This window comes from Cladophialophora psammophila, assembly GCF_000585535.1.
Source record: "Cladophialophora psammophila CBS 110553 chromosome Unknown aczJe-supercont1.10, whole genome shotgun sequence".
Lineage (NCBI taxonomy): Eukaryota > Fungi > Ascomycota > Eurotiomycetes > Chaetothyriales > Herpotrichiellaceae > Cladophialophora > Cladophialophora psammophila.
Window position 1 is genome coordinate 281050 of NW_006912931.1, and position 19831 is coordinate 300880.

At 52.5% G+C, this 19831-nt stretch overlaps 10 protein-coding genes across 10 annotated transcripts; 5 read left to right on the plus strand and 5 right to left on the minus strand.

Moving 5' to 3' along the window:
* Positions 1 to 349: 349 nt before the first annotated feature.
* Positions 350 to 2294, plus strand: A1O5_06814 (MFS transporter, SP family, sugar:H+ symporter; the record flags this gene model as incomplete). The annotated part of the gene is made up of 5 exons (XM_007747405.1): positions 350 to 513; positions 563 to 692; positions 749 to 1362; positions 1419 to 1790; positions 1850 to 2294. The coding sequence occupies 5 exons, from the start codon at positions 350 to 352 to the stop codon at positions 2292 to 2294; spliced, it is 1725 nt and encodes a 574-aa protein (XP_007745595.1).
* A 979-nt stretch (positions 2295 to 3273) lies between these two features.
* On the plus strand, positions 3274 to 4464 carry A1O5_06815 (uncharacterized protein; the record flags this gene model as incomplete). Its single annotated transcript, XM_007747406.1, has 1 exon — positions 3274 to 4464. One exon carries the CDS (start codon positions 3274 to 3276, stop codon positions 4462 to 4464), a length of 1191 nt encoding a protein of 396 aa, XP_007745596.1.
* Positions 4465 to 4667: 203 nt separating this feature from the next.
* On the minus strand, positions 4668 to 5903 carry A1O5_06816 (uncharacterized protein; the record flags this gene model as incomplete). Its single annotated transcript, XM_007747407.1, has 1 exon — positions 4668 to 5903. One exon carries the CDS (start codon positions 5901 to 5903, stop codon positions 4668 to 4670), a length of 1236 nt encoding a protein of 411 aa, XP_007745597.1.
* Positions 5904 to 6387: 484 nt separating this feature from the next.
* A1O5_06817 (uncharacterized protein) lies at positions 6388 to 7551 on the minus strand (the record flags this gene model as incomplete). The annotated part of the gene is made up of 1 exon (XM_007747408.1): positions 6388 to 7551. The coding sequence occupies one exon, from the start codon at positions 7549 to 7551 to the stop codon at positions 6388 to 6390; it is 1164 nt and encodes a 387-aa protein (XP_007745598.1).
* Positions 7552 to 8055: 504 nt separating this feature from the next.
* On the plus strand, positions 8056 to 10453 carry A1O5_06818 (uncharacterized protein; the record flags this gene model as incomplete). The annotated part of the gene is made up of 3 exons (XM_007747409.1): positions 8056 to 8144; positions 8204 to 9815; positions 9914 to 10453. 3 exons carry the CDS (start codon positions 8056 to 8058, stop codon positions 10451 to 10453), a joined length of 2241 nt encoding a protein of 746 aa, XP_007745599.1.
* A 434-nt stretch (positions 10454 to 10887) lies between these two features.
* A1O5_06819 (uncharacterized protein) lies at positions 10888 to 11867 on the plus strand (the record flags this gene model as incomplete). Its single annotated transcript, XM_007747410.1, has 4 exons — positions 10888 to 11127; positions 11223 to 11275; positions 11352 to 11526; positions 11619 to 11867. 4 exons carry the CDS (start codon positions 10888 to 10890, stop codon positions 11865 to 11867), a joined length of 717 nt encoding a protein of 238 aa, XP_007745600.1.
* Positions 11868 to 12707: 840 nt separating this feature from the next.
* On the plus strand, positions 12708 to 13563 carry A1O5_06820 (uncharacterized protein; the record flags this gene model as incomplete). Its single annotated transcript, XM_007747411.1, has 3 exons — positions 12708 to 12796; positions 12929 to 13069; positions 13221 to 13563. The coding sequence occupies 3 exons, from the start codon at positions 12708 to 12710 to the stop codon at positions 13561 to 13563; spliced, it is 573 nt and encodes a 190-aa protein (XP_007745601.1).
* A 591-nt stretch (positions 13564 to 14154) lies between these two features.
* Positions 14155 to 15413, minus strand: A1O5_06821 (uncharacterized protein; the record flags this gene model as incomplete). Its single annotated transcript, XM_007747412.1, has 6 exons — positions 14155 to 14200; positions 14277 to 14417; positions 14518 to 14882; positions 14977 to 15036; positions 15106 to 15233; positions 15317 to 15413. The coding sequence occupies 6 exons, from the start codon at positions 15411 to 15413 to the stop codon at positions 14155 to 14157; spliced, it is 837 nt and encodes a 278-aa protein (XP_007745602.1).
* A 455-nt stretch (positions 15414 to 15868) lies between these two features.
* Positions 15869 to 16680, minus strand: A1O5_06822 (uncharacterized protein; the record flags this gene model as incomplete). Its single annotated transcript, XM_007747413.1, has 4 exons — positions 15869 to 15911; positions 15979 to 16148; positions 16214 to 16294; positions 16363 to 16680. 4 exons carry the CDS (start codon positions 16678 to 16680, stop codon positions 15869 to 15871), a joined length of 612 nt encoding a protein of 203 aa, XP_007745603.1.
* Positions 16681 to 17651: 971 nt separating this feature from the next.
* A1O5_06823 (uncharacterized protein) lies at positions 17652 to 19408 on the minus strand (the record flags this gene model as incomplete). Its single annotated transcript, XM_007747414.1, has 6 exons — positions 17652 to 17916; positions 17965 to 18276; positions 18348 to 18471; positions 18531 to 18992; positions 19042 to 19199; positions 19257 to 19408. 6 exons carry the CDS (start codon positions 19406 to 19408, stop codon positions 17652 to 17654), a joined length of 1473 nt encoding a protein of 490 aa, XP_007745604.1.
* Positions 19409 to 19831: the final 423 nt, after the last annotated feature.

Sequence of the window (19831 nt, forward strand, 5' to 3'; positions counted from 1 at the left end):
ACCACGGCTTGCATCTATCATTTTCGCTCTTGCCTCTTCCCAAGCGAGAACGATCTCTCCGCTGATGGCCTTTGAATCCACTCGCCGCGTGCCGAGCTGTCGCTCGGTAGGCTTTGTGGGCTGCAAACGTCGCCACCTTCCATGGTAGCATTCCAATAGGCCATCCCCAGGTTTTCTTCGGCTTTGACCCTTGCAAGTAGGAATACTCCCTTGCAGAATGACATCAGTGCCCCAAGATGGATTACACAAGATTGCCCTGTTGTATTAAAACCCTTCTCTTCCCCGCTGGTGCCGTCGTCCGAGCTCTGTCGAACTCGTAAAATATCCATTCCCATCACCACTACCCAACATGAAGGGCTTGAGTACAAATGTGTACTTTGACAAGTACAACCCCAATTCCGATAAGGGCGAGGATGTCAGGCGCTCTCTGGCTGGCCTTGACTATTCGCCCCTGCCACGGGTGACACTTCGCTCGTTGGCCATGGGTTGCTTGGTCTCCATGGGCGGTTTGATGTAAGTTGAACTCACAGAATGGCTGCACATATGCTGATGCACCATCCAGCTTTGGCTACGATACTGGCCAGATCTCAGGCTTTTTGGAAATGCCAGACTTCCAAAGACGTTTTGCACAATCTCAGGGAGATGGGAAGTATAAATTCAGCGATGTCAGGTCCGGGCTGATAGTCGCAATGGTATGGACGAGCTGCTCCTCGCCATACTTTGGAAACGACCTACTAACGCTCTTCAGCTATCCATTGGAACGCTGATTGGGGCTTTGATGGCTGCTCCACTGGCGGACAGGATTGGTCGTCGATTCTCCATCAGCTTTTGGTCCGTCATTGTCTCGGTCGGATTTGTCATTCAGATCGCGTCTGTCGACTCATGGATCCAAGTTGTGATCGGTCGACTAGTCACTGGCTTCGGAGTCGGGGCGCTGTCAGTTCTTGTCCCCATGTTCCAAGCCGAGACTGCTCCACCGTGGATCCGTGGCGCCCTCGTGTGCACCTACCAGCTCTTCATCACTCTCGGGATTTTCCTAGCCGCATGTTTCAACTACGGAACTTACAAAGGCCAACAGAACAATTCGGCATCTTGGAGGATTGTCATTGGCCTCGGCTGGTTATGGACACTTATCCTGGGCTTGGGCGTGCTTTTGTTCGACGAAACTCCACGATATGCCTTCCGCAGAGGGAGAACCGAAGAAGCCAAACAAACTCTCATGAAGGTGTACGGTGCTCCTGCTAACCACTACTCTATCTACACGCAAATGGAGGAGATTGAGAGTAAATTCCGTGCCGAGGATCAGGTAAAAGGTAACCCGATCCACGAATTCGGAGTTATGCTTAGAGCACCAAGAATGGGGTGAGTAGTGATATCGGCAACTATGAAGAAATACTTGGTTGACTTATTGACCATAGATATCGAATTGCGCTCGGTGTGATGCTACAGATGTTCCAACAACTTACGGGAGCCAATTTCTTCTTTTACTACGGCACCACGATTTTCAAGTCCGTCCAGATCAGCTCTTTCGTCACTCAAATGATCCTCAACGGTGTCAATTTCGGGGTCACATTCATTGGCCTCTATCTTGTTGAACACTATGGACGAAGGAAGTCCCTGATCGCTGGGAGTCTATGGATGTTCGCCTGTTTCATGATTTTTGCATCAGTCGGCCACTTCTCGTTGGACAACCAGGACCCATCCAGAACACCCAATGCCGGCATCGCCATGATTGTCTTTGCGTGTCTCTTCATTCTGGGTTTTGCTACGACATGGGGCCCCATGGTTTGGTGAGAAAAATTTGACGCATCTAATTGCCGTTGAGACCTGCTGACCGTTCGTGACACAGGACGTTGATTGCCGAACTCTTCCCGTCACGATATAGGGCCAAGGGTATGGCCATTTCAACCGCAAGCAATTGGACTTGGAATTTCCTCCTCGCATTCTTCACTCCATTTATCATCAGCGCGATCGATTTCCGTTATGGCTATGTGTTTGCCGGATGCAACTTGGCTGCAGGACTGCTTGTGTACTTTTTCGTCATTGAAGGCCAAGGCCGAACGCTGGAGGAGATTGACACGATGTACATTGAACATGTGTCTCCCATGAAATCTTCCAAGTGGGAAGCACCCCCGGCGGCAGAGATGGCTCGAATCAGAAAGCAGGCGGGAACTGAGGTCGCTCCGTCAGACGTGGAGTCAAGGGGCATATACAGCGGAGAGACGGAAAGAGGGCTCGATGGTGACAGGGAAGGCGAGAAGACCAGAGATATTAGCCGTGCCGAGAAGGTGTAGGCGTGGAAGCTACATGGTTTATGGACTTGTACGTTTGCATTTGTATGAAAAGTGATCCCTCACGGAAAAGGCGGGAGTTCAAGTTGCGATGTGAGGGCCAATATTTCGAGAGCCACTCAATGCAGAAATTGATCAACTATTTCGCCGTGGCTTACCACGTCTTTCGGCATTTGCTTGGTGCTTCACACCATCCCCTAGCGACAAGCTGCGAGAGGGACCTCCTGCTGTGTTTCGGGCAGCGAATCTACACCAGGCGACAGGCAGACGCGGAGTGTATCAGACAGTCGTTCCGACCAGGTGTGAAATCTCCGTCTCTGAACTGTGCAATCGAAGTTTCCCATAGATAGGCCACAAATGGGGCGGTGCACACCCCCATGTTCTGGATGGAGGGTAAGGCTGCAGTGGCCCCTGGTGAGGCTCCACGAGGTGCTCGCCCACCCAAACTACGCCGCTTTTAAACTGTCTTTGTACAGCACACGAAGTGCGTACTTGTAGTACGTAGGCTGGTCGGACTCCAACCTCAACGGATAAGTTGACCCGTCAAAGATTTCGACTTGGTCACGGAGGCCGACGAGCTATGGCCTGCAAGGTCGCCATAATGGCAGGTCGAATCCTGCTGTGGCCTTGCTTGAGCGCCGAATATGAAATGAGGATCTTTGACATTGTCGTCAACTCTTGACCGCTTAGCGGCACAAGTAAGTGCGGTTCTCTCAAAAAGGAGGAAGTAGAGTCCCTCCCTCTGCAAGTCGACACACGTGACCAGTTGGCTCAGTGACGGTCTATTAATTTGACCTCCGACAAGGTGTTTGGGTTCGCCGCAGATATGGACCCGCAAGGACCACGATTTGGCTAATAATAAGTCAAACGTGTGACCGAAGCAGCACTTTCCCGACCATCTCCTCATCGGCCCCCAACGTACCACCCGTACATAGGACGACTGTCACTCAGCCAATTTTCCCAAATTTTGTTGAGCACAACCATGAAAGGCCCTTTACCAATTCCTCGACCAAGGTCCTGGCCTCCTCGGACCATTGACAACCAACTGGGAATAGCAACGTTGTCTCTGGGTAATTGGAGAGAGCATAAGCTTGGCCCTCGCCTGGAGGCGGCCGCCAAAGCTGGGTACCAATGGATTGACTTGTTTGACGAATGCTGGGCAGCGTACTTGGAGGAACACGGTCTGGATGGGGAGAAGCTGTGGGAGGCCACCACAGAAAATCTCCAGGTGGCTCGCAAGCTTGGAGAGCTGGTCAAATCGCTAGGAATGCGGATTTCCTGCACCCAACCGCTTCGAAAGATCGAGGGGATCAAAGACTCAGTAGAAAGGCGTGCCACCCTCGACCTGGTGGCGAAGCGATTTCCCTTCATGCGAGCGTTTGACACTGATCTGGTTTTCATGTGTGCCAGCATCCGCTCAGATAGTGGGGTGACTTCGGATTTGAAAACGGTGGCCCAAGACTTGGCCGAGATGGGCGACATGGCTGCCGCGTTTTCTCATGCAGACGGCGGTCGAATGTTAAAGATAGGTTACGAGGGCCTTTCATGGGCCACGAGAAACACTTGGTCTGCGTCCTGGGAGGCCGTCCGGGCGGCGAACCGGCCGAACGTTGGTCTGGTGGTCGATGCCTTCAACGTTTTGGCTGTGGAATGGGCTGATCCCCCCAGCCCGGCTGGGCATGGGCGCGTCTACGGAACCATTGAGGAGTCGATCACTCTGCTGTGCCTGTCACTCGCATCTCTCGTGGCGTCTGTCCCCGGCGACAGGATTTTCTTCTTTCAGGTGGGGGATGCCGAGCTGGTCAACCCGCGACGCCTTTACAAAGAGCCTCTGGACCCCGAGACCCCAGCATTGCTGCCTTGGTCGCGAGGCCATCGCCTTTTTCCATTCGAGACTGCCAGAGGCGCTTACATGCCGGTGGAGCTCGTTGCTGCCGCCGTCCTCGCAACAGGATATCGAGGACCCATGTCACTGGAAGTTTTCAACAACTCACTTAACGTGGCAGGTGGGACCGTGCCCCCTGAGCACGCAACCCGCGGTATGGCCGGGCTTCGAAAAGTTCTGGAGGCAGTGCAACAGGTGCCGCCGTTCTGGGATCCTTCACAAGAGGTATCGATCGAGGACTTGGTGCTACTATATCACTCCAATCGGCAGGTAAAGCCTAATATATAATTATGGTTAAGTCGCTGGAGGAAATCACTCCGTCCTCTCAAACTGACCATTAATTCTTCGCCGCCGCGGGATGGATATGTGTGACTACCAATATGTGGAACCTGGTTAAGTGACGGGCGATCACTATTGATTTTGCGGATCGAAAATACTTGACTCCTGAATGGACCCACTTACGGGCAAGTTCGATTTGCTGAGATGTGTTTTCACAGATTCGCCGTGCTGCGAAGGACGACGCCGCCGCCGTGTTCGATCTCATAATCTCGACCCTGTCTCCAGCCTGCCCAGTCGCGGAGCAAAGTCTCCCCCCCTTCGCCTGGCGCCAGAGTTCTGATCTCCCAGCCACCACCCGCGGGCTCTCTCGGGGGACTGTAAGACAAAGCGACCGCTGCCCGCTGTTGGTATCCCGACGCCTCCAGCTCCTGGTGCGACAACACCGGGAGACAACACGCATCAGTCCCGTCAAAGATATCTTCCCACTCCTTGCGCGTCTTACTTCGGAATCTCTCCCTCAGTACCGCCTTCAGTCGCGGCCACGTCTGGCGGTCCTCCCGTCTCCCACCCCACTCGCTGGACTCGCCGTCTTCGTTCAGCCGTAACTGGAGACCCCGACATAAGGCAGCGAAGAACTGAGGCTCTAGCGCCGCCACCGACATGTATGTTCCCGGTTCCTTGCATTCGTAGACGTTGTAGTAGGGACAACCGCCGTCGACGAGATTCTCCCCACGCGGTCGGTCCCACTGGCCCGGGATCTTCTGCGACAGCCGCGGCGCCGTCGCCAGGTACGAGACGCCGTCGACCATATTCGCTTCGACGATTTGACCCTTGCCTGTGCGGCTGCGGTGGATCAACGCCATCAGGATGCCCGTCACACACATGTGGCCGCCGCCAGCAAAGTCTGCCAGCAGGTTCCCCGGCGGACTGGGAGGAAGCGGTCGTCGCCGGGTTCCCCTGGAGGCTTCAGGCGCAGCGTCGTCGTCGTCTTCGTCGTTGTGACTGTTGGTATCCGTGGGACCTAGCATCGCGAGCACCCCGGATACGGCCAGGTAGTTGATATCGTGGCCCGCCATAGTTGCGTACTTGCCGTCCCTGCGAAACCCGGTCAACCGGGCCACGATGAGCCGCGGGTTCGTCTTTAGCAGGACATTGTATGGATCCAACCCCAGTTTCTCCAGCACGCCTGGTCGGAAAGGGTCGATCAGGACGTCCACGCCGCCGTCGCGGAGCAGTCGGAGCAATACCCGTCGTCCGGCCGCGGATTTCAGGTCCAGTTTGATGGATGATTTACCACGGACAAGGACGTCAGGACTCGGTGTTGCCGGCGGTGTCACCCGGTCGATGCGGAGGACGCTGGCGCCGTAGTCGGAGAGCATGAGTCCCGCAAATGGCCCTGGTGCGAGACCGGCGAGTTCAACGACTCGGATGCCGGAGAGACTGGACATTTCGACCTGTGCGTGCTTCCTTCTTGAGACCGCTGTTGTCTACCGCGAGGAATCTAGAGGTGATGTGGCGCTCGAGGTTGTTTTTGTAGAAGATTCTCTCCTATATGTCGCCTCTCTCTTTCACTGCCTTTTCCTGAGGTGAGCTGAAGGAGGTGAACAGACTCCCATTTAAGCACCGATACCAGGTCGGGGGGAGATGTTCGTCATTCAACGTTTTGAGGCGATGTCTGTTGCTATAAGGATCCGATTTCACAGTCACCAAGCGTCCTCCGCGAATACCACCGGCTACAGGCCCTGGGGGATTTCGGAATTATAGAATTCTAATTCCGAGTGCATGAGAAGGAAACCGAGAGCAAATCATTGAATCTCGAGGTTTCCGCGCCTTTGATTACCCTACCATCGGGCCGAAGAAAATTATTTGGCCAATTTGAAAGATTATTTGTAGAAACTTGATATATATGTATATTTAGGTATTTCATGCGTATCACAGTCGGCTTGTTGGGCCCTTTTCTACAGCAGTAGCACGATCCTCTTTCTGATCCAACAGCCGAACCACGCCCTCCTGTACACAGCTCGCCAGCAGAGTGCCTTCTCTCGACCAGATCTTTTGCGTCGCTACGCCTCGACCATCGCCGGCCCAATGACTGGCCAACTCCATGAGCATCCATTCGTCTGCGCGGACGGCCTTCGGAGCATGGAAGAACATGGTGTGGCTCAAGGTGACCATCATTCCCACACGCGGCCGGGACTGGTGTTCATTATCCTGGGGGTCGAACGTTGATTGGCCCATTTTCTGAAAGGTCACCTCTTCGTCCGAACCGGGAACTAGGAAATGCCGCACGGTCTCGTGCTGGTGTTGCGACGGGTCACGGCTCCCGACCTCAAATTCGGTAAGCGGCGGCTTGACAAAATCCCATATGCTGTGTACGTGAGGGACGGTGCCGATGAAATAGTTATCGCAAATGTAGGCTAGTGCCGCGAGATGTGTGTGGACTCCGCGGCTTCTGCCGGAGGAGGACGAGGATATCTTTTGGCTGGCTTTGCTCCAATGATGGATGCGTTTCTCGTGCGGGCTTTGGGTGTCGATATTGATAATGCCGACCTTATTCGTCAGGTACGGAGGAAGTTCTGGCCTGTCAGAGGAGGCGTTGTTCCAGTCTGTCCCGCATTCTTGCTCAGATGTTGGCTCTGGTATGCCCCTGGGCATCGACTCGGAGTGCCGGATTTGTCTCTGTTGTCTCGATGATGTGTCATTTCGGGTGAAATTGATGATCGCCGTGAAGATTATCCTCTCTCCCTTTTGTTGAACTACCTTGACCGTTCGTGTGGCGAATGATTTCCCGTCACTGACGCGCGAGACCTGATAGACAAGCTGTTCGTCTGCCCTTCCGGCCAGAACGAACTGCCCGTGAAGGGAATGTACAAAGAAGGATAATGGCACCGTGGCCTGAGCGGCCTGAAGGCTCTGGGCAATGCAGATTCCACCGTATATGCCCTTGGCCCCTGGCGGATGCCAGAGTGGCCCTGCGTTGGTGAAGATATCACTGCCACCGTTCTTTGCAGGCTGCAGCCGTTGCACTTGCAGCAATTGTTCAATCAGTGACTTCGATTTCAATCCAGCAGTGTGAATGTTGTCGCTGTCCTCCATGGGGAGTGGCCGGATTGGATTGGATTGGCGGTGCGGTCACTGGCCCGCTGGTGAGGTTCGATGCACACCTCTCAAGCAAGCCTTCTGTCGCACAACATCGAACAGAAAAGAGATTCCAAACACTCGTGGGTGGTGGTATAGTCATACTTCAGCTTATGACGACCAAAAAATAATCGAACAGCGAGGATACTATCTGTCTATCCTGATTTGGGCGGCCGACAAAGCATTCGGAAATACGGAGGAAGCGGCTATCTCAGAATTCAAGCAGCCAATATCAGGTAAGCAGTAATAGCTCCAGAGCTCATGCCTGAAAAAGGGTGCGAGGCGTCCGGTGTCTAAATCTGGCCTCCGGCTCCGGGAGTCGGGGGTCGAGAGGGGTTGCCGAGGCTCGCTCGAAAAGGGGGAATGGAGGGGAACTTCGACATTACAATCGCAGTCGCTATCCACACCAATCCAAGGCAGTAGTGCTCCTTTTTTTCCTTTCCGGAAGTCCTACGCAAAAAAATGGATCAGGCAGCTCTTGTAGCTCGAGGCGGGCCACAATCTGCATCGCCAAAGCCCAAGACTCGGGGGAAATACATTAGCAAGGCATGGTATATGCTCATTTCCACAGAGCTCGTATTTTTTGTGGGCGTAGACTAACACCAATTAGCATTCCATGTCGTCAGAGCAAGACTAAGGTACGTGAACGAATCTCCTTTATCTCTCCGCGCAGTGGATGGTCGGCCCACGAACACGTGCTGACACACTATCGAAGTGTGCTGGAGGCACCGTTTGCGAAAATTGCCGGCGTCAAGACAAAACATGCACCTATACTGCCCGTGCCAGAGTTCGGAAACTCAAGAGAGGTCCAGTTCCCGGCCTCGGTGCCCGTGCTACGACGGACAGGTGAGTTATTCTGCGCAGTCGTAGTCTTCTCGACAATCCCACTGACATATCCCATGTTAATGGCAAGATTGCCCTTGCCAGAGACCGTTGACATCACCCCCGACGAGCCAATTAGTCACAATACTGGTTCAATGTTGGATCGTCTCAAGAGTCTTGAGCAGCATGTCGATCGTATGGACAAGGCTTTCCACGCAGGCTCTGCTGCTCAGCCTGACGACGCTGAAGCACCCCTGGATACTGAGATATTCGCCCCGTCTCCTCCTGATCACTCCCGCGCCGCCTCGTTGAGCTCTCACATCAATGCTTTGAAGAAGCTACTGCTTCCCGCTTTGCCTCTTACGCAACAGGCTCCACACTCTGCTGAAGGAGATCGGCAATGCAGCGAGCAACTAGTAACAAAGCAATATCTCCGCAATTGTCCCTCCTTGACCCGGCTTAAATTCCTCGTCGGGTTATATTTTGAACACTTAAGCCCCTTCTTTCCGTGTCTTGACGAAGGGGAATTCATGCAACGCTGGGCACAAATTGAGAATGATCTCATCCATGATGGCAACAGCCTCTGCCTGCTTGTGCGACCCTCATCACGGACGTTCCTGATGTCCATGTGCCTGGTCCTCGCTGTCGCCACATACCTCGACCCTTGCAGCCATGGAGAAGACCAACCGTCCACGCTACCAGGTTGGAAATACGTTTTGATGGCCGAACACATTGCCGAAAGCGACCGTGGTCATTCCCCGTGGCTTTTGACACCCGACGTGGATCTAATGCGTTATTATGTCCTGAAGGCCATGTACATGATCCATACCGAGAAGTTGACTGCGGCATCTCATGCCATCGGCACGGCTGTTCATTTAGCTTTCGCCTTGTCTCTCAATGATGAATCAACCTGGAACGACTGTCGTTCCGAGGCAACGACCGATGCGCGGAGACGGCTATGGTGGACCCTGTTCTACATGGATCGCAGGATCGCCCAGAAATGTTGGAGGCCGTACCTCATCCGGGAGAGTGAGTTCCGGGTCGACGACTTTGCCAACACGACTGAAACAGCAGCGTCAATCCGGACAGCGAACTGTGATAATGGCAGTGACACCGAGTCCCACGTGCGGACGACAAATAGAGTCTTGTCTTCCCAGTACGTCCAGACCAAGATCAACTGGGCTCGACTATGGGCACTGGTTTGGGATTCTCTGTTTGCCGTGCGGCCGACATCCACAGGCCGTGACAAACAGGAAGAGATCGAAATCTTGGATGCAAGGATCCTTCACTCCCAAAGAAAAACGCATGAAAGTTTGCGCTGGGATACCTCCATTCTCCCGAACTATCTGGCAGCTGGAGAGCCTGAGGCACAGGTCCGGGCAAGACTCGTAACATACGTGGTAAGCTTATTCTTCACCGGAGACTCTGATAGCAGATCTCATACCTTCTTTCGTTAAGTTCAGATGGCTAAAAGAATCCGGAATCGTATGGCCCATAGCGAATCAACCTGCTCCGTCTCTTGATCCGACAATCATGGAAACACACAACTGCAATCGACGCTCGAGAGTCTCGAGTATGCATTGAGCTTGCTAGTGATACCATCGAGGCTATTCTGGCCTACATGGCCTCAAGAACCAACCCAATTCCGTTCGGCCTAAACGCTGTGGAATGCGTGGTGGAGTGCATTTGCCATCTGGTGCCGCATGTCACTATTACCAGCAGCAGCAGGAACTGGAGCAGCGGAGATGACGTGCCCATGTCCTCGCTGACGCGAGCGATTGAATTTCTCCAGAACCTGTCTACAACCCTGGGGGCGGCGCGCAGAGCGTTAGACGCCCTTGGAGAGATCGTCGACAGAGGGTGGCTCGGGGTATTTAGGTCAAACAGTGAGCCGGAACTTGACTATTACACGCTGCTCTTCCAAGGCACCGCAAAGGGCGGCGGTGATAGTGGTGGCCCTGGGCCTTTTGACGAGCTATTTTCACTGGAGTGGTCAGAGGCCTGTCGCTCCACCATGGATAAGGCCTCGTTCATCTAGATGAGGCAATGCAACTAGGGTGCTGTATCGAAATATAGTGCAATATATATACAGTGGTTCCAGACCCGCAAAGTTTGGCTATTACTGCGCTCTAAACTAGCCTTAATCCTCTCGCTTGATCGACATACAAGACTTATTAACAGTTGATGGAGAAACCTGGCCTGGCTGTCTGTTCTATGCTCCTCTGGATACGCCAGTTCCACAACTCCTGTTTCCCGCGCCTACACGTCTCCGGAATTAACCCCTTTTCCGGCTCGGAAATGTCTAATTCCATCACTGGAGGCCGCTTTAACATCTGTACCTAATAACCTTGGCTCGATATGTTATATGGGAAGGGGAAAGAACACAAGTCATATCAAAATACTTATTGCATCTCGTAGATCAATTGAAGTTTTCTTGGTCAGCCAAAACACCGATCTGTCGAAATTCCCATCATGGCCCCAATCACTTCACCCCTCAAGGTACACTTCCGGCGTGACCGCTCTATCACCCAATTCATGCTGGAAAATGTCTGCAACACGGATCCTGGCAAAGTAATTTGCGAGGACACTTTGTCAAACAAGCGTTTGACTTACGGAGGTGTGCGCGAGGATGCCTTCCGGGTGGCGGAATCCTTGAGGAGGGTGTATGGACTTCAACCCGGCGACGTGGTGTCTATTATCTCAAGAAGCTGTGTGAGTTCCTGAAACCTGCTCTCTCCAGACTCTCGGTTTTGTTCGTGAGGTCATCTTGCTGAATCTTTGGTGTGGTGGGTGGTTGAGAGCGATAGGTCGACTATATCCTTGCCACTCATGCTGTTTGGGCCGCGGGTGCCACAGTGAGGTGAGTTTAGACTCGCATCAAAGAGTGAATCTTGGTGATATAGGAGGGCCATCTGAGTCTTGACACACAAAAATAGCACCATCAATCACTCGAACACGGCAAAAGACATTGCATTCGCCATCGGGATCGTGAAGCCCAAAATTATAATCGTTGACGCGGCCGTCAAGAAGAAAGTGGATGACGCCGTACAGCGTGATCGATCTCGGGTCTCGATCATGACTCTCCTGTCCCGTGTACCTGGCCACGCTCTGGTATGTAACTCCTTGCGGATCTCCTCCTTCACTCTCTCATCCCCTGTTTTCTGCTTTTGTTACTGACTCTCGCACCGCCGGTGATGTAACAGTTTCCAGACGATCTTCTTCTCCAGTCCGGTGCTAGGATCTCCCCCGAAGCGTACGTACTTGATGGGCAAGACGCTCACAAGTGTTGTGGTGCCATCGTGCTTTCAAGCGGCACCACCGGTCTTCCCAAGGCCGTGATGCTCTCTCACTACAACCTGACGGCCATCTGCGAGATGCTTCGGCTCCATGACCGGGACAACTGGAGAGGAGATATGAGAGAGGTGTTCTTCCCGGTAAGCACTTATGGATAGTTCACCTTCTTCTCATGATGTGCAAAGGTGGCTAACCTGCTGAATTGACGGGTCTTCCAGCCCCGTACGTAACAGTGTCTGAGTGTCTGATTATGATATTGCCTTCTGTCATTGAATCAGTCTCACAAAACTTTTCTAGTTTCTCATATCTACGGAATGTACGTCTGCGCCCTGCTCGGGCCGTGGCTAGGATGCTACATCCAATTGATGCATGCATTTGACATGGGAACTTTCTGCCAGGTAAGTGGAAATTAAAAAGCCCCCGGCTAATTTAATATTTCTCTCTGTACCTCACTCGGGATCTGTATGCTTATTATTCTAGTTACTGCATACAAAGAAAGCCACATTGGCCAGACTGGTGCCAACAGTGGCTCTAGCACTGTCTGAGTCTCCTATTGTGTCAAAGTACAAATATCCGGACCTGGAATACTTTTCTTGTGCCGGAGCCGTGCTAAAGGTTGCTACTTTCTATCTACCTCCTCTCCAGTCTTTGGCCTCCAGAAGTCTTGCATCAAGCACAAAACGGAAATACAAATTAATGAACGACGGTTGCTGACCATTCGCGTCTTACGGTTAGCCCCATGTTGCCTCCAAACTCCGCGAGAGGTTTCCCGGCGTCAGCCTCTGTCAAAGTAAGTAATTTCATTAATCACCCTTAGAGAAGATCGGGGTGAACAAAGAGGCGGGAACTGATTGCTTGCTTTACACGTGCATACGTCTTCAATGCTGACACACCATGGTATAGCGTACGGATGTACCGAGACGTCTTCATGCATCACCCAAAGCGGCGTTCGAGACCGGGATGCTCCGCTAGTTGCAACGGGAACTCTGGTAGCCAACATGGCCATTCGATTTGTCGATGACAGCCTTCAAGAAGTGGCCCCAGGCACGCCGGGCGAGATTTGTGTCTCTTGCCCCACTATCATGATGTATGTCGAACCTTTCCCCTATCGAGACATATATGATCAATTCAATTGCTTTAAAAGCCCTATTCACTCCTTCAAGGAAAAGAGGTAGATGCAAATGGGCTGACATTGCGAATTCCGCATGATTCCATGTAGGGGCTACAAGGACAACGAAAAGGCAACTCAAGAGAGCTTCCTAGAGCCCGGCTGGTACCGGACTGGCGATATTGGCTATTTGGATAAGAATGGATATCTCATCATCGTCGACCGGATCAAGGATGTAATCAAATACAAAGGGTACGTACAGTGCTTGTGCTTCTCCCCTTTCCGGACCCCCTTCCCTCCTACGCTCTATTCAAACTCCCCATGAACCATGTTCGCAACGAGAAAATTAAAAACGATGAGGTCTTCTTTGTTCTAATCTAAATGTAACCTTTCTAATCTCCAGATTCCAAGTCTCTCCGAGCGAGCTCGAAGAAATCATCGGCCGCCACCCGCATGTCCACGACGTCGGGGTCGTCGCGACCTGGGCCGACTCCGAGGCCACCGAGCTCCCACGGGCATTTGTGGTCGCGGATCCCGAAGTGGCCGTGAGCGCGTTCCCGCGCCTCGCCGACGAAATCTGCAAGCTCGTCGCGGATCAAGTGGCCGGGTACAAGAGGTTGCGGGGCGGTGTGCGGTTTGTAGATAGCCTGCCAAGGAACCCGACCGGGAAGCTGTTGAGAAGACAGTTGAGAGATGAGCAGGAGCGGGGAGAGAGTGCTGGTGGGCAATTGAAGGGAAAGATGTGATGTTGAAGAGTAAGGGAAGATATCCTCTCGACCAGCCTCTTCTCAGAGGATGCGCCCCTAGACTACCATAAGAGACATGAGCCTATTTCATCAGGGTCAGATCCGGTCTTCTTCCCTAATCGCTGGAGTTCCACTGCAGAGTCGCTTTCCTTAGTATGGGGACCGTATCTACGAGAACAAAACACAAACGTTGCCTCAAGGAACAAGGGCCGTTTCCTTCTTTTTAGTCTAATTCTGTGCTGACAGAGGGTTTTCGAGAAGACCTGGTCACTTTTGGGGACTTTGACTTAATCTAGAATCATAGGATGGTAGGAAAAGAAAGAAAACGGCGGTGGATTTCAAAGCAGAAATTAATTGATTGTTGAATGACAAAGGACGTCACATCTGCCAGCATTCATACCGGTTCCCATCAGATAATCAAGGTGCCTTCCAGGGAACGAGCACGAGGGTGGTGCATTTCAACCCCATCCTTAGCAAACAGCCAATTTCGGTTTCGGTTTTACATGACTAATCGCCGTGCCATGACATTCTGAACTCTCCTAGAGAGCTCCGTACCTTGCTATGATGAACTCTCTTTCTCTCTTTGCTGTTTCAGCCAGAGTAACGGAAGTGCTTGTTCTTCAAATCGGTCTCATCTCTGTGCCAAGTAGTTTGTCAGTATTCAGCATCTATCACCAGCCCGAGTCCAATCCACGGAGAGTTGGTTCGCGTACCTTAGACCGGACATCTCGTCCAGGTTTGCTTCACCAGTAGTGTATGCCGGGTTCGTCAGAGCCTTCTTGTCACGAGCACGGTTGACAAGTCTCATCATGAGCCAGGTGGAGAAGGACAAGATAATGTAGATTGAAAGGAAGCTAGAGGACAAAAGCAGGTCAGTTTTCAACTTCGTTATGATTCTGTGAATATGAAGGGAGTGATGAAGATATCCGTAACGCTCGATTCGGTAATACGTACCTTAGAACGAAAGCAAGACCCGTGTGATATCGAGGGCTCTCCGTACCCAGGAAGGTCTGGGGCGTTATAATGTTGACCACACAGTAGAGGAAGAAGGCTGTCGAGGTCGAGATCTGTTTCCTGGTAAACCCAGCGGTGTTCGTGCCAATGACAGCCATGATGACGGTGTAGTTTGCTCCGGAGCAGGAAATGATGATCACCGAGGCCAGTCGTCGTCCTTGATATTGTGTCTCTGCAGGGGTGACATAGAGTATGACAATGCCAATCAAAGCGATGACGCTGGCGATGGCCACCAAAGGTTGCTTAAAATTGCGAAATCGTGGCAACAGCGTCGGAGGAGCGGAGACTATCATTTGAGTTACAGCCTGGACAACGTTGTATGTCAGTAATAAGACAACAAAAACTAGGAGATCAATGGTGCCTTCATATGACATGCTGCCTGTGGTCGCTGTCGCTTACCTGGACCGCAAAGTTCGGCGCCGTATATAGCTGCGCTTTCAAAGCAGTGTAGCCAAATCCCTGGATCGAAGAAAGAACATAGATCAGCAGCTATGCTCCAGTCCTTATCCGTGATGGTCCTTTGGTTACCTTAATGATGATTCCCAGAAAGTTCGTGGTGACATTTCCCGCCGCCTGCGAAAAGAACATTTGCAGCACCATCATCCAGAAGCGGTAGTCGAGCACAGTCTCCCTCAACTGCTCCCATTTGAAATGAGCTAGAGTGTTTGGTAGCGTCAAAGTCAGTTCCCCTGATCTGCTTATCTTCTGCGGTTTACAACATAGTGGGTGGTGTTCTTACTGTTCTTGACACCCAGTTGATCATCAACAAGACGCTTGATCGCGATGGCCTTTTCTCTCTCGGTCAACCACTTGACCGACACAGGTGAGTCCGGCATGAAGAAGTACTGTGAGTGATGGGATTTAGCGAAAAAAATGCTCTGAACTGTGCCCAGAGTTCCTTTACCAATAGAATGCCAGTGATACAACTCAGCAAGCCCAAGAGCAGAAAGATTAGTCGCCAGCTCGCCTGTTGATAAAAGAAGACATGTCAGCATCAAAGCGGCGACTTAGAATCCATTCCGGAGTCTTCTTACCAAAGGACCCGACTCAACATGTCCCAGACCTAGAAAGGGTCTCCATCAGTCGCTGAACCGATTTAGCCCAAAGTATAGAATCAGAGGCCCTACCCCAGTAGATGATGAGAAAAGGAACGGGAAGAACGCCGTTTGTCACCGTCCACAAGCCAAATCGTAGGGACTGTTCCTGTTGCCGATACCACATCGTTGTGCTATTCGGATGAGTCAGTCTACATTGTACTCTCCCAAGCAAATGATAAAGCAAAAATGGGGTCTCACATGAGGAGGAGGCCAGGAACCAAGGACGACTCAAACACCCTAGCATAATTGATGATGTCAGCAGGCTTCCGGCCGATAGGAAGGACATGGGGGATTTGCATTGTACCCTAGGAAAAAGCGGAGGGCTAGCAGCGTGGCATAGTTCTGCGCCCCAATACATCCCAGCAGGGTGCCACCCCAGATGAAATATGCACAGCCAATGAATTTTCCCGCATGGAAGTACTGGAGGCCGCGTCCGGAGACGAAGGAGCCAGCCAGATAGCCAAAGTAGAAGATCTGGCCATCGCGGTGTTTAGAATGGGAATCCTGGACATTGATGAAGTATTGGCTATGCTGCTCACCGAAACACACCATGAATACTCTTGGCCCTTGAGGCCTAGATCTTCACGCAGACCATATGTTGCTGCTGCTCCCAGTCCAGACTGTGAGACAGGAGGAGGTGAGCAAACTGAACTCAGCCCGTGACTTTGAGATGTAGGAGGAGCCCAACCTTGTCGACAAATTGAAGACCACAAGCCCAAGCTGCCAGCGGGATGATGCGCCAGTCGATCTTTCTCAAGACAATGGATTTTTCTAAAGGGAGGCCAATGCCATCAGTACAGTCTTTTTCGTTTTGGCAGGGGCCTGAGTCTCGGACATCCTCACCTTCCTCGGTATAGTGGGTATCTTCTTGAGCCTGCACGATACTGGCTCCGACGTCCAAGTCGTCAGCCGCGAGGGTAGTCACACCCCCTTTGTGTACTCCGGTCTCGTGGTCGACAGCCTCGACCTCTTGAGCATTGGTCGACTTCTCCGCGGCAGGATCCATTATCTGGAAACAAAGACGCACGGCCAAGGTGATCAATCAAAGATCGTGGGATAGCCAATTTCAAATGTAAGATGCTGGGGAAGCAATTTGGGAAATGCCAAACGGACTCTGCAGTCCGATGGCTGAGGTTCATATATCTCTATGTATCTTCAGGGGTTCGCATAACAACAGGCTTGGGATTATAGAACGGTGGCTACTCGCGTCCGCCGAGTCCTGGTCGGCGTTTCAGATTTGAACAGCGGATGGATGGCTGGCTCTGTATGGGAGGGGCCCCGCGGATTTGAATAGTGAGGAGGAAGGGGTGGCAGACCGGGGAAATGTACTGGGTATACCAAGCATTCGATAACCTCTGTGTGAGACTTGGGGCCCCAATTCCGGGGCAGAGGAATTTTCAGGCCATGCGCAAGATGTAACATCAGCCGGAGTTGGTGCGTACGGCTGCCTCCCATACTGAGACTGGCAGCGCTGGGATGAAACCGGTAACGCTCGAAATCCGGTGCGTTTTTCTGGATGCCGGTCGTCGGTAGTGCGCTAAAAGGCGAAGCGTCGGTGAGCAAAGGTGAGCAAGGGTGAGCAAGAGTAAGGTAGAAACTTCTTGGCCAAAGCATAACCCTAGGGGGCAGGTTTCCCGACCACTTTTGCTGTTTGCACTGTTTGCACCGTTTGCATTGTTTACACTGTTTGCAATGTTTGCGCATATGTCTTGGCACTCTAGAATTCTCTCCACATCTAAGTCTTCTGTTATGTACTAGATATATTTCTCTTCTGTATTCAATTAATCAAGTTATCGAGGACCTTTCGTCCATCAGAATTCACAGTAGGTCAGAAAAGGTATTCGCAGCTCCTCGGCACTGTCCATACTCTTTACAGTGCTGTAGCTGTCTATCGATCTCCCTCTTCAAGATCTAATGCTTTCTTGGAACGAGCGCCGTTCCAGGCTAGTTTCCACTTGGACTCTGGTCCCGCCGTCTCTATAGATGAGCGACCGTAATTAAGTCCCTGTCTTGAGCTGCTGTCGGAGGCAGTTTGGGCTCCTTCAAACTCAATTCCCGGGCAGCCGTCCGTGCGGCCCAGAATCCCGTCACAAAGGCAAGGGCCAGACCACCAGCATATCCCAGATTACTAAATCCACCGGCGTCCACGCCAGCCACAAGCAGGCCTAGAATCGGCGCCTTATCGGCAGTCAGCGCATGACCGTACTTGTCGATAGCGATCCCGCCATATGAAAACGTAATGCTGCACCTCGTTAGTTCCTCTGGGGATGTGGAATCACCAAGCACTCACGATGGCTGAACTTCCATGGCATAGAATCCGCCTTCGCCATCAAGGAGAGACTCTGGGGGCTCCCCGCCCTTTCCAATTGGCGCATCGAGAGCGATGTCGGATTCGGCTTGTGCAACGGCGCGGTGATATTGCTCAATTGTGCGCCGAGCTTGAATGCCGTCCACTCCCCAGTCTTGGAGAAGCCTCACCAACCCTTCCAACGTAGACGCACTACCGACATTGCATCCGTGTGCCCGCGCCTTTTCCAGGCGGTCAACGTCGCCCGCGTTCGGGAAGAGGGCTGAGACGCAATGTTTTCGTCTTGTTCGCTCACTAAGAGAACACTGACAGTGAGAAGATCGTTCGGTTCCTGTCTGCTTGCGGATGAAGTGTGATTGACTTACTCGAACAAAAGGAAGCCTCGACGCTTTTCTTGCCTTGCTAAATACTGATTGACGATTTCGTCCCCGAGCGTTTCGTCCGCGAATCGTCGACCAGATTCGTTGATTAGGATGCAGTATCGGCTTTCTTTTGACCGCATCAGTCCGCGCCAATGGATAAGAGGAGTTACTTCCTTAGGGACTTACGATATTGTGCCAGCGGAAGGTAGTCGCGCGGATCGACACCTTCACATCGAAGCGGGGCGGCCAGCAAATGTCCATAGTACGTCCCCATACCACGACTAGTGCTCGCTCCAACGGCCGATGCCACATTCAGGCCATCCCCCACAGATCCTCTATTCGAGCGGACGAAGATATTGTCCGCTCCGGGCCCGAAATGCTTTGACGTCAGATCGGGCGATCCTTGGAATCCACCAGTGGCTAAAACCACTCGTTTAGCCCTCACCTCAACATACGTGGACGTCGAGGATCGGGGGTCTGACCGCTGCAGAATGGCCCCGATGACCTGGGAACCGGGAACCCCAGGTTCTTCTTGGATCAACTTCACCACCTGCGTGTTTGTGAGGATATCAGAGCCCGTCCCGCTGTTCTTGATACGTGATTGGTGCAGATCAAGAAGATATGGGATCTTGATGGGATACCCGATGCCTAACCTCGATTAGCAAAAAGCCCAGACCCCGGCCGCCATGTCACGAACCTATTGTCATGATAGGCCCGAACCGGTCCAACGTGGGCACGCCCATTTCCCTCATCCATTGAACAGCAGGCAAATAGTCAGACAGCCAGGAACGCTGGAGGTCTGGATCCCCATCCGGTACCCAAGATCTCAGGCTGTCGTAGTTTCGAGGACCCCAGCTAGGGCGTGTCAGCAAAAGATCATCGGGTACTAGAGGACATCGGAGTAGCACATACAACATGCCAGCAGAATAGGCTGAAGAGCCGCCAAGATGAGGCTGCTTCTCGACAACCAGAACCTTTGCTCCGGCCTCGGCCAGGAACGCAGCGCACGCCAACCCGGACATGCCGCCTCCGCAAACAAGGACATCAACCACAATCATCTCCATGCTGTGCATATTTATTCGCCCCCGTCAGGTTTGCTTTGTTTGGCAGGGAAAGCAACGCGGCCTATCTCACGGAATATAGTACATCGAATTTCATAGCCACGGCACACGGACTTTTGTAGGTACACAGTATCCACGCCGTGGGCGGCCAAGCAGTGCAGCCTCAGTCTCCGGCCTGTTTATCTGGGACCCGGGCGGCAGGTGCCTTCCTAAACCGCACTCCCAATTGTCGCGCAAAAGGCGACTGCGCGTACATGCGACGCGAAAGAGTCCCTCGTAGATTGCAGTGATCGATCAGCAGACACAAGGTGGTAATACCAGTAGAAGACATCTTTTAGTGGGTTTCCGATGCGTCAAGTCCGAATTGTGAAAGTCCAAACGTTGCCATTTCAAGGCCTCGATGGAGTTTTTCAGAAGGTGACGTGA